Here is a 13,037-nt window from a genome sequence, read left to right as displayed (position 1 = left end):
CACCTAAACCATCAATGTGAGGAATATTTGTGTATAAGCTCTGAACATCAAAGGTGGCCAAGAGCACATCATCTATAGCAAAATCAACACAAAATAGTGATTCAATAAAATCCATAGAGTCTCTGACATAGGAAGACAACATTGGTACAAAAGGTTTTATAAAATAATCCACATAAGAGGAGATGTTTTCAGTAAGACTACCAATGCCACTCACTATTGGACGGCCTTTTAAAGGGGTGTCTAATCCTTTGTGAACCTTAGGCAGAGTATATATAATGGGTATTATTGGAAAGTCTACCTTAAGGAAATTATATTCATTTTTGCTAAACTCCCCATTCTCAAAATGGGATAACAACTTGGAGTCAATGCAGGTTTTAAATTTATTGGTAGGATCAGCAGGTAAAGATTGATAAAAAGTATGGTCATTCAATTGTCTACGAATCTCTTGTTCATAATCCGAAGCACGTTGAAGTACAATCGCGCCACCCTTATCTGCAGGACGCACTATCACCGTATTATCTTTGCCAAGATCAAGTAAAGCATCCCTCTCCTTTTTCGACAAGTTGTTGTAAACCTTATACTGCCTTTTGTTCTTAAGAGCAGTCTTTACATCACATTCCACAAGTCTACAATAGGTATCAAGGGATGAATTCCTATTCTTAGGTGGAATAAAAGTAGACTTTCTTTTAAAAGGGAGACGAGTGGTGGACTGTTCAATAGTGATGCTGTCCTGTGTGGTAGCAGGTGATACTTCGTTAGAAGGAAGCGACTGTTCATTCGTGCCAAAGAATTCGCGAAGTCTCAAAGTTCTAAAAAATTTTTGAAAGTCAATTATAGTATCAAAATCATTAGCCTCAGTGGTGGGAACAAAAGAAAGACCAAATGAGAAGCAAAATAACAGAAAATAGGTCTTGTTTTATGACAAATGTATTGTTTATGGTTAATAAAAGAGCAGATATCTACCAGTGGTTTCAGAAAAATCAGTTTAATTCAAAGGGAAAGCAAGTTTTATTATCCCACTGACAAACGTTTGTTCTCGTTTTAAGCAAAGACTCCTAATTTTGTTACTGTATGTTTCTCAGAGAACAAGACTTCACTTCTTCAGTTTGCATCTGAAGTATCGTGATTTAAAGATATTTATACATTTACATAAGAATACAAAACTAAAAAAATTAGGAAGATAGGAAGATTTTTAGAATGCATGCAACATTTAATGCAATGAGTTTATTAAATTTAAGACTTTCTGCTCCTTAATTTGCTTTAAGACTATTTAAGAAACCTTGAGGCACACGAATACAGTCAGAAAATCTGGAACAATATGCATCAGTATCAATGTGACTGGTGTAAACCCCATCAGAGGCAGGACTAGGAAGTGCTGTGAGTATTCGGCCTGGTTTAGATCAGAAATTTGACTCAGATCTTCTAGTTTGTTTAGTTTGAGTCACTGGTTTGTAGTTCCTGTTGTGTTCTGGATCACTGCTGTCTGATTCAGCCTTTCTTCAGCATTAGATCACACTCACAAACATCTCAGGAATCTGTTTCAGTGCCACAAACTCCTAAACCTGAGAACGCCACAGCTTTCATCTCTAATCTCATTTCTAGTTCAGAAACTAATGATAATCAACTTTAATGCGCTCAACGAAACTGCAATGACTTCACAGCAATTACAGATCATTAATCAACACACTGGAAAGTCGGTCAGTCAATTATTAGATTATTATTCTTATTATTATTTCCTTCCACTTGAATATAGAGCATGGATAACAGGTTGTCACATCATATATCATATCATATAATATAATATATTTATAAATTATAATGGGATGGTTTTAGACAATCTGTATTTCTAACTGTACCATTATGTGTTGTCTTGTTAAATACCCCAAAAAAATTAAAATAATGTAAAAATAAATATTACATTTAATGTTGAATATATATATATATATATATATATATATGATTAACATTTTAATAAAATATAAAATTATTTATATTTATTTATAATTATTATATAAAATTTAAATTATATTATAATTATTATATTTAAATTTTGTAAATAAAATTTCATAGTTTTTATTTTGCTTGTTGTTTCTAAAATAATTTAAAACTATTAATATATATATATATATATATATATATATATATATAAAGCTAGCTGAATGATGTCATATATATTAAGTGAAGAGAAACAGGATCAATGGTTGTGAGGGATTTAAGGTCACAGATGAAGCAAATGCGTGTCTACAACTGAGACAAGCAGGGAAAGTGATTCTGCATCTGGAAGAGATGACTGGGGTCTTGCATCAACCCCAGACAGAGAGAGAAAGATAGAGAGAGTGAGAGAGAAGGAGAGAGAGAGAGAGAAGGAGAAAGAGAGAGCGAGCGAGAGAGAGAGAGAGAGAGGGGGAGGGAGGGAAGCAAGCATTCCGGAAGGACGGCCGCGATTATCATTCCAGCTCCATGAGCTCAGGCTCCATCTCCCACCTAACCAGCAAATATCACGCAAGCTCAATTAAGTAAATAAACAACTGCTGCGTCTTCAATAAACTAAACACAAGCGGCATCACTTTACACTTACAAACTTTCCAGAGCTCTCCGCTGGACCCCGAGCCTGAAGGAGAAGCAGTGACCCAGTTTTCCTGCGGAAGTGTGTCGGGTCGTGACACGAAAATGGGTCACGGTTCTCAAAACACTGTACATCATTGCTCCTGAGATTAAAAAAAAATTATATTTAAAATAATTTCTGTTCTTTTGAACTTCTGAAAAATAAAATGTATCACAGTTTCCACACAAATATTGCACAGCACAACTGTTTTCAACAATGATAATAATCAGAAATGTTTCTTGAGCAGTAAATCATTATATTTTCATGATTTCTGAAGATCATGTGACACTGAAGACTGGAGGAATGATGCTGAAAATACAGATGTGCATCACAGAAATAAATTACACTTTAACAGATATTCACATAGAAAACAGCTGTTTTAAATTATAATAATATTTCACAATTTCTACTGTAGTTTTGATTAAATAAATGCAGCCTCAGTGAGCACAAGAGACATATTTCAAAAATTGATTTTGACTAGTTTCTCTAATATAATATGTTCCAAAACAACTTTAATGTGCACTAACCTAGATAACCTAGTGCCCTCCCTACCTAGACAGATTTTAAGGGATCACAGATATTCTTCATGGAGAAGGCAATCCCACAATGCACTGCAGACAAGTCAAGAGAAATGTTACTTATAAATATATTGCATTAAATCCCGAAATGCCATAGTCTAATTCAAAATGCTATTTTATGCACATTTTAATGTGCAAACCAGTCACTTGTGGCGCCTATGAATACAGCAGAAACAACATGTGAGTGTGGAGCAGGCGATGTTTCATCATAATCACTCATAGGATTGTTTAGCTGAGCGATTAAGAGAGAAAAGAAAAGACCAAGACCAAAAATTAGACAAAAGCAGCCGCAAGAGCACTTGGAAGCGTTTCCCAGAAACAAGAAAAACAGAGTACAAGAAGAAATCTGTACAAAACACAACCACAGAAACCAGAGTCTGGAAGAGACTCAATAATCTCAGGCTCTCGAAAATAAGGCCAAAGTCACAGAGATGCATTGACGGAATAATGCAAGACTCAGTTTGGTGTGGCTGTTGGGCCTCGGACGAGCAAAAGCCATCGTAACGTCTTAGTAATCTGTTTGCATGAAAGTGTTTCTCAAATTCACAGTTCCAGCGCTGGATAAACTTCATGATGAAGAGCTGATGTTTGGTTTATGTGAATGGTTGCATGTCTGGAGGAAGACCTGCTTCTTTGAAGCCGATGAAGGAAGGGCGGCCCTTTGTTTATTGGACGAGTTTGAAAGGACTCTGATGGAAAGCAAGCGTGGAGAAAACCCAGTTCTCGAGCTTCCACTCGGAATCTGGCGTCCATCCGGGATCCCAGCAGGAACACTGGATGATTCTTTCATCTTGCTTGGGAGAAAGAAAAAAAAACAGTGCTTCTCTTAACTGTTCAGGGCATTTTCAAATGACTAGACAGAATATGTAATGAATGAATTTACCAAGTCTGTCCTGGAATAAAACTTGACAAACACAAGGACACGCAGAGCAAATGTTTAGAGTTGTTCTACTGTACTGAACCCCAAGCTGCTCTTTACCAGTAACTCCAACGTACTGATGTCTGTTTGTCAGAATCTGGGACTGGATGTTGTAGTGTTTTGGAAATGAACAAGATGTCAGGGTGAAACTTGTCACTGGATTCGCCAAAGTTTGTGAGGATCATAGTGTCAAGTATTTTAAAGCTACAGTATCATCCCTGTAATAGTGGGGGGGGGGGAAATCTCTGTTTGATGTTTGACATAAAATAGCTCTAAAAACGAACATATAGGGATGGATGGAGTGATAGAACAATGGATGGTTGAATGAATGAATAGAAAACCATTGAATGATTAATGGATGGAGCAAAGGAATGATAGATTGGTGGATTGATGGATGGATGGACAGAAAAACAGAATGACAGATGGAAGATGAATAGTGCAATAGAATAATGGATGGAGTGGAAAAAAATGGATGGATGAATAGAAAAACATAATGATGGATGGATAGCTGGATGGATGGAGCAACAGAATGATGGACGGATGTACAGAAAAACAGAATGATGGATAGATATTGAATGGGGCAACAGAATGATGGATGGATGGAGCAATAGAACAATGGATGGATGGATGAATGAATAGAAAAACAGGTAGAATGATGGATGGGTGAAGGAACAAAATAATGATGGATGGATGGACAGAAAAAAATAGAATGACAGGTGGATGGATGGAGTGATAGAACAATGGATGGATGAATAGAATGATGGCTTTTGAATGGAGAAACAGAATGATGGATGGATAGATGGAACAATAGAACAATGGATGGATGGATGGATGGAGCAAAATAATGACAGATGGATGCTGAATAGCGCAATAGAATGATGGCTGGATGGATAGATGGAGTGATAGAACAATGGATGGATGGAAGGATAGTATGATGATGGATGAATAGAAAAACAGAACAATAGATGGATGGATAAATGACTGAATGGGTAGATGGATGGATAGGCAAAGAAACATAGAATGAGTGATGGATACTGAATGAAGCAACACAATGATGGATGGATGGATGGATGGATGGATGGATGGATGGATGGATGGATGGAGCAAATAGAGAGATGGATGGATGGATAGAGAAACATAGAAATGTGGATAGATGGATGGATGGATGAATGAACAGCAAAACATAAAATGACTGATGCATATTGAATGGAGAAACAGAATGATGGATGGATGGATGGATAGAAAAACAGACAGAATGATGGATGGATGGATAAATTAATAAATAAATATATAAAGGAATGTTTGTCACTTGGTAACCACAATGAAAAATGGTCCAAAAACTTTTTCTTATAAATAATCACATTAAAAAATAAAAATGGCATCACAAAATGCATTAGTGCAGCTCTACTGGTACAGTGCTTAAATATGGCAAAAGTCATATTTTCTAAATATTTATGAAATTTATGAAGAGGACAGCTCTTTTTCACGACATAGAATGATATTGTTTTTAAAAGCAGAGAATACAAAATAATACAGAGTTTTGAGAAGAGTATTGACAAGTTATCAAAATATCCTAAGGCACACGTGCATATTTTGCTAGAAATCAACTAATTCAATACATGTCAGGTAAACAAAACAAGCTCCGGTAATGTAACCCTTAACCCATCTCTTTTAGAGAACTACAGACCTGTTCCCTTCTTCCTTTCATTGCACAAACACTTGAATGAGCTATGTTCAACCAAGTCTCTGCCTTTCTCACACAGAACAACCTCCTCAACAGCAACCAGTCTGCTTTCAGAAGTGGAAATTCAACCGAGACTGCCTTGCTCTCAGTTGTTGAAGCCCTAAGACTGGCAAAAGAGGATTCCAAACCTTCGATACTTACCTTGCTGGATCTGTCCCATGCTTTTGACATGTTTAGATCCTCCAGTCAACACTGTTGGCAAAGGGAATCTCAGGAACCGCACTCCAGTGGTCTGAATCTTATCTCTCAGATAGGTCTTTCAAGTTATCTTGGAGAGGTGAGGTGTCCAAGTCACAGAATCTAACTGCTGGGGTGCCTCAGGGCTCAGTTCTTGGACCACTTCTCTTCTCTTTCAACATGGTATCACTAGGCTCTCATTCAGAAACATGGCTTTTCATATCACTGCTATGCTGATGAAACTCAACTCTACCTCTCATTACATCATGATAATCCAACAATAAAAATGAATGTTTGCCTACAAAACCACCACTGGCTCTGCGTCCCTTTACCTAAATTAATTACTTCAGACTTATGTGCCCTTTAAAAGCTTGCAGTTGTGCAAGTTAACATCGCTTGATTGTGCTGTCTCAAATAGGAACAAAATCACTATCACAGAATTTTTTTAATTTAATTTTATTTTTTATTATTAAACTGAAGCTTTTAAATTAAATGTTCCCTCCTGGTGTACTGACCTGCTCAACTCGATCCGAGCAGCTGAGTCAGTATCCATCTTCAAGAATCGGCTAAAAACACATCTCTTCCATCTTTATCTGACCCTCTAATTCTAGCACTCTCTTTTCTAATTCTATTCTTTATAGAAGAAAAAACATCTTGCCCCTTTTAGACTTGCACTCTTGCACTATATATTTACTTATTTTCTTTTAAAAAAAAGTGCTTCTCTAATCTTTTTGTATTCTGTCCGTTTCTTTTAAGCAAAAAAGGCCTCTAACACTAGCTTGCTCTATTCTTTTTCTATTCTACCTGTTTTCTTTTATTATAAACCCTTGCTAAGTGTTCTGAGTCTTGTTATAGCACTTGCATATCATTGCTCTTTTGTTTCCATCGGATAAAAGAGTCTGTTGAATGTCTAAATGTAATGTGGATTTTATTCATCACTTTGTATCCTGATTTTCATTGAAGTCACTGAATAAACTTTGATTCTCCCAGAAAAACAACAACAATAATTCATGCCTAGACTTGACTCCAAATCAGAAGACAGTAGAATCAGGTCTCAATGTCTGTGAGGTCATAGGCTCAAAGCAGGAATTACTACATGTCAACAGCACTTGTGCAACGCTGGTCCGCCTGTACATACACGTCCCAGAACGTCCCAGGGACCGTTATCATTGCAAAGCTGGAAGGACTTAGCAAAGCCTACGGGGAACAGGAAACCAGCAGCAGACACAATGACATCAGATTACTCACAAGTGAAGCCCCTAAACATGACGTTGATGCGACGGAAACCAGCCGTGCCCTTTCCAGCTTTCACAGGAACATGATGAAAGTCAGAGCCGAGCACCTCAGGTGAACTTCCTCAGTATCTCGGATCACACTTCACAGAAATTACGTTACCAGGTGTGACATCAGCACAGACCAAACAAATGCCGAGCTTTAGGGAGGAGACGCAGGTCACAATCCATCGACACCTGTTTGACAATCTCTGGACTTTAACACTCGGGATCTGAGAAAGACTCTGTACTGTAGAAGGACAGCTAAAAACGGGATATAACTGCAAAGAACTCTTGGGTTACGGTAAGAGAAACTCTTCGTTTCACTCTGAGCGACATTTCAGATCACTTCTAACAGAATTATATGATGTTGCATTTATATAAACCCATAAAACTGTCTGCACTCTTCAAAATAAAGGTTCTTTATTGGCATAGATGGTTCCCTGAAAAACCTTTTACATCCATGGAATAAAAAAAGGTTCTATGAAGTGGAAAAGGGTTCTTCAGATTATTCAAATGCAAGAAATGATTATTTAAATAACCGTTCACTGAAACGTTCTTTGTGGAACCAAAAATGGTTGTTTTACACTTTCAAAAATAAAGGTTCTTTATTGGCATTGATGGTTCCATGAAGAACCTTTGACATCTATAGAATCTTTCAATTGTCCAAAAGGTTCTTTATAGTGGAAAACGTTTCTTTAGATTATTAAAATGTTCTTCAAACCAAGAAAATAATGTTTCTTTACAGAACTGATCACTTTGGGAGACCAAGATGGTTCTTCATTATTGGCATTGATGGTTCCATGAAGAACCTTTAACATCCATGGAATGAAAAAAAGGTTCTTCAAATTCTTAAAATGAAAAGAATGGTTATTTGAATAACCGTTCACTGGAACGTTCTTTGTGGAACTAAAAATGGTTCTTCTACACTTTCAAAATAATGGTTCTTTATTGGCATTGATGGTTCCATGAAGAAACTTTAACATCTATGGAACCAATAAAGAATCTTTACAGTGGAAAAAAATGTAAAAGAATATTAAACTGTAAGAAAAAAAAAGATATGTTTCTTTAATAACTCTTTATTGAAAGCTTCTTTGGAGGAACCAAAAATAGTTATTCTAGACGCTTAAAAATAAAGGTTCTTCATTGATGTCTTGCTTCCATGAAGAACCTTAAAAACTTTATTTTTTAGAAGGTTTTTTCAAATTATTAAAATGTTCTTCACACTAATACAAAATGGTTCTTTTAAGAACTGATCAATGAAAGGTTCTTAGGGGAAGCAAATGTGTTTTTCTATGGCATTCGCTTCAACAAACCCACCTTTATTCTTTAAAATGTAGCAAGTTTTATGGCTTTATATAAAAGCAATGCAATATAATGATCATGGAAGCAAAGTAGCAGAAGTTTACACTATTCTCAAACATATAAGATTTGCATCAATATAAATAAAACATGATGATTATTTAGGGATTTTGTGGCTAGATATCCAATGCTAGTAACAGGATAACTCGATCAAACTGTCTTTCAGCCTAACGAGTCTTGTCATGTTTGCAGAAACGCCTCAATCGTTTGTTGGCTTCCGACCGCAGCCGTTCAGATGTGGGTGTGAAACACCTGAACACCTTCCCAGGTAAGACACGGACAATCAAACATCATTTGAAAGCTTTACACTGGGAAAAAAACTGGTGTAGAAACAACTTCCTCTCATAAAGTGCTAGAAGATTTCACAAATAATTGAAGAATTTTGAAGTAGAAAGACTGAAATCGTTCTCCAGTAAACATTCTTTTATTTACAACTTAATGGTTTTGATTCTGACTGATTCTTAATTGAGGGATTTGTCAGGGAAGCGTGTTTTTTCCACAACAAAAAAGTATATTTTTTATTGCTTTAAAAATTGATTTATTAGTTTAAATCATGCATTTCCATAAAAAACATCCACTTCTATCCGCCCTCGCTCTCGTTGCTAGTTTGTAGATGAATGCTTTTATGTGCTCGCCGTCTCCCGCTGCTACTAAAGTGCCGATAAAACCTTTATTGGCCAACAAAACGTGTTTTCTGTAGAGCCGTGCAAATTTAAAGAGTGAGTGTTGCGAGTCACGAAAGCTGATCTAATGAACTGTAAACCGCGAAACAGGGCCACAACCGTCTACGCCAATGCCAACTGGAGTAAAGAGCTTCCTATGTACAGTATCACAATTAATTACTCTGTATACCAAACTAATTTAGTCATAGTCATGCTTTCATGAGAGCACATTATGAGAACATGTTTGGAGAATGCATGTCACTAGTTACAATGGAATCCAGAATGTAATTGTGCAATTAAAATATGTGTAAATGTGATTTCATTTGCATGCTCAAAGAAGAATTAAAACTCATGTGCTGTAAGAAGAAACATGTCAGTGGTTGTGAAGATGTTGCAGTCTCAACTGTTAATCTGTAACCAGCTGGAAGAAAACATAATCTTAATCAAATACTGGTTACAATCAACAGCTATATCTGAGATTGCTTCGGTACCTGTGCTGGATCAGATAAAGAGTCTTCTGCTCAACAAAGCTGTGTTTATTTGATCAAAAATACAATACAAATATATCATTCTAATATGCTGATTTGCTGCTCAAGAAACATTTCTGATTATTATCAATGCTGAACACATTTGTGCTGCACTTGTGATACATTTTATTTTTCAGGAGTCACAGATACCTAAATAGAAAGTTCAAAAGAACAACAATTATTTGAAATAGAAATATTTTTTTTTGCATTATAAATGTCTGTACTGTCACTTTTGATCAGTTTAATGCATCCTTTTTTTTATTTCACTTTAACTCGTAATTCCAAATATATGATATAAAGGGGCTAAAAAAATCAATGTCTTTTTATTCTTTTTTCAATAATTGCTAAAATGTTACAAATATTTAATGCATATAATAAAACAAAATTGTAAAAACTGTTAGTCTATATATAATAAATCAACTATATATATATATATATATATATATATATATATATATATATATATATATATATATATATTAAGACCATTTTTTACTGGCACTTTTGATACACTTAATGTGCCCTTGCTAAATATAAAGTATTAATTTTTTTTTAACACCAGCAATTAAACAGCAATTAAGAACAAGTGCCAATTATTATTATTATTTTAGGACTTCCACTTTTGATCAATTTAATGCATTACTGCTAAAAAAAAATACTTTCTGAAAGGAATCTATTTCAGGTAATTATTGCACTGATTATTGTCAGGTTTGATGACTTCTTCCTCTAATAATCTGTTCCAGGACCAAGCTTCGTCACTAGCTGTCACAAGATGCCCTTGTGGACATCGTTACTCCGCAAACCCACGTCTGGACGCTGGCAGAGGAAGCTATCGAACCGAAAACAGGTTTTGTCGGTCAACATGGTCAGCCTTCCTCAGGGCGATTTCCGGCATCTCTCTCACATCGGCAGGGATGGACACACGGACAGTTTCGGAGACCTGTCGTTCCTGAAGAAAGGCCACAGTCTCCTGCTGCAGAGCTCCAAGAGCGAGCAGAACCTGTTCCTCCCGCCGCCTCCCAAACCGCCCCGAATCAACCTCGAAGCAGACCACTGCACCCCGATCTGGGAGCATCAGAGACAGAAGTGCAGCTCACTTCCCCTCCTGGACACGGAGGAAGACGAGGACGAGTGTTCACACATCAGCGGGAGCTCTGGACGAGATTCGACCCAAATCAACCCAGAGGAAACACATCCTGACCAAACGGACACCGCGTTCGTGTTCAGTCTGGATCTGGGACCCTCTATACTGGACGCCGTGCTGCAGGTGATGGATAAATCCATCAATAGACAAGAGTTGTGACCCGGAAATAGGGCTGGACAATATACCCAAAAAATTATTTAATGTGTTTTTAAGAAGTCTCTTCATTCCAAACGCCTGATTCATTTAGAAACGAATCAAGTGACTGTCTTTTTGAATGGCTCTTTGATTCATTTATTCAAAGAGTTTGTTCAAAACGCCTGATTCGTTAAGAAACACATCAAGTGACTGTCTTTATGAATGGCTCAGTGATTCATTGACTCAAATGATTCATTCAAAAACAGATTCATTCAGGAACTAAATGCAGCCGTGTTCCTCCGAGAAGCACAAATGCTCTGCTCCGGTTCTGTTTGGAGCTCGTTTTGTTGGTGAAACAGAAAAAACAGACAATGTTAAAATGTAACACACAATATTAACTTCCTGTTTGTTGAACTGTTGCATAAATACAATAAATGCAACTCTCATGATGGCGCTCAAGCACCGATATTTAGGAAAACGGCACTCTTGCGCATGTGATATTCTGTCAGAAATACAGCAAAAGAAGTAATATTCTGACATATGTTTAATATTTAAAATGACTGTTTTTGAATCATCATATTTTCATGATTTCTGAAGATCATGTGACACTGAAGGCTGGAGGAATGATGCTGAAAATACAGCGGAGAATCACAGAAATAAATTACAATTTAACACAGATTCACACAGAAAACAGATATATTAAATAGTAAAAATATTTCTGAATATTACTGCTTTTGCTGTATTTCTGATCAAATAAATGCAGGTCGGTCTTCTTTAAAACACAAGAACTTTTGAAAGCTTGTGCATCTTGGTGTTTTCTATTTGGATTTGTGTTTTTAGTTTTTCATCCTGCTTGATATTGTCTAATGAAACAATGTACATATCATAGGCAATAAAAACAGATGTTGTGATAGAAACCGCAGCAGCTTCAGCTATTTTTCAGATGCGCTCGTATCAAACTGCTACATGTTGACATACTGTAAAACTGCCTCATTCCATATCATTTATGAAAATATATGGATATAGCGCCAAGCCCTGACTGGAAACGGACTGTAACTCGCTGCAGGAAGCTGGCTGTGTTTCTGATCAAACATCTGAACTCTGGACAATTAGAACAAAACTCAAAACATTGCTCAACCAGACATTTCTTCCAGGAAAAGCAGAGCGTTTCAGACCAGTGTTGTGGTGTCCAAATCCTACACCCTTTTTTAAGAAATCCCCCCTTCGAATGAAGTCTGTTATATAACGCTGAGGAACAGATATCTCAGAAATATCTCAAGCAGCGTTCGTCAATGCTTGCAGAAGTCGAGTTAATCATGGATCAGCTTTTATTTCAAACTGTGATTCCCTCATCTGCTTTCTGAGCGTTTACAGACATGTTTGCACTGTATGATCTATTATATCAGGCTTTATATTTCTATGTAAGGTCAATTCAGTGACAAGATTAACTATTGATTTTATTTGACACCTCACCACTAGATCTGCAAGTGGAAGGAAACAAGAGTAATTCCTTAATAAAATCATGTTATGTTTTTATATATGTACATATTATGCATATTACCTTTATGTAGATATATATTTTATTTTTTATATGCCGTGATCATATAAACACAGTGGATTTCATAAATAAAGTGCATTTTGTATTTATTACATATTTTATTATTTAAAGATTAGTATTATAATAATAATATAATGTAACTACTACTGCTAATAACTATAATATTATTATTATGATAATACTACTACTAATGATACTGCTAATGATAAACTAGTAATATAATAAAAACATAATTAAACTATTATTAGCTTATATAAGAAATTAAGAAAAATGTACATTCCAATATATATATATATATATATAAAATATATAATACAAAATATTTTTAATTTAATTTAGATTTTTTATGTTACAA

The 13,037-nt window shown here is 35.9% G+C and overlaps 1 protein-coding gene across 1 annotated transcript; it reads left to right on the top strand.

Annotated features, from left to right (window-relative positions):
* Positions 1-7,333: 7,333 nt before the first annotated feature.
* Positions 7,334-12,748, top strand: LOC113117819 (cdc42 effector protein 2-like). Its single transcript, XM_026286749.1, has 3 exons — positions 7,334-7,598; positions 8,849-8,924; positions 10,589-12,748. The coding sequence occupies exon 3, from the start codon at positions 10,618-10,620 to the stop codon at positions 11,146-11,148; it is 531 nt and encodes a 176-aa protein (XP_026142534.1). The 5' UTR covers positions 7,334-7,598; positions 8,849-8,924; positions 10,589-10,617; the 3' UTR covers positions 11,149-12,748.
* Positions 12,749-13,037: the final 289 nt, after the last annotated feature.

Source organism: Carassius auratus, chromosome 17, assembly GCF_003368295.1.
Source record: "Carassius auratus strain Wakin chromosome 17, ASM336829v1, whole genome shotgun sequence".
NCBI lineage: Eukaryota > Metazoa > Chordata > Actinopteri > Cypriniformes > Cyprinidae > Carassius > Carassius auratus.
Note: the sequence above shows the minus strand (reverse complement) of the source record. Positions and strands in the feature narration are given on the sequence as shown.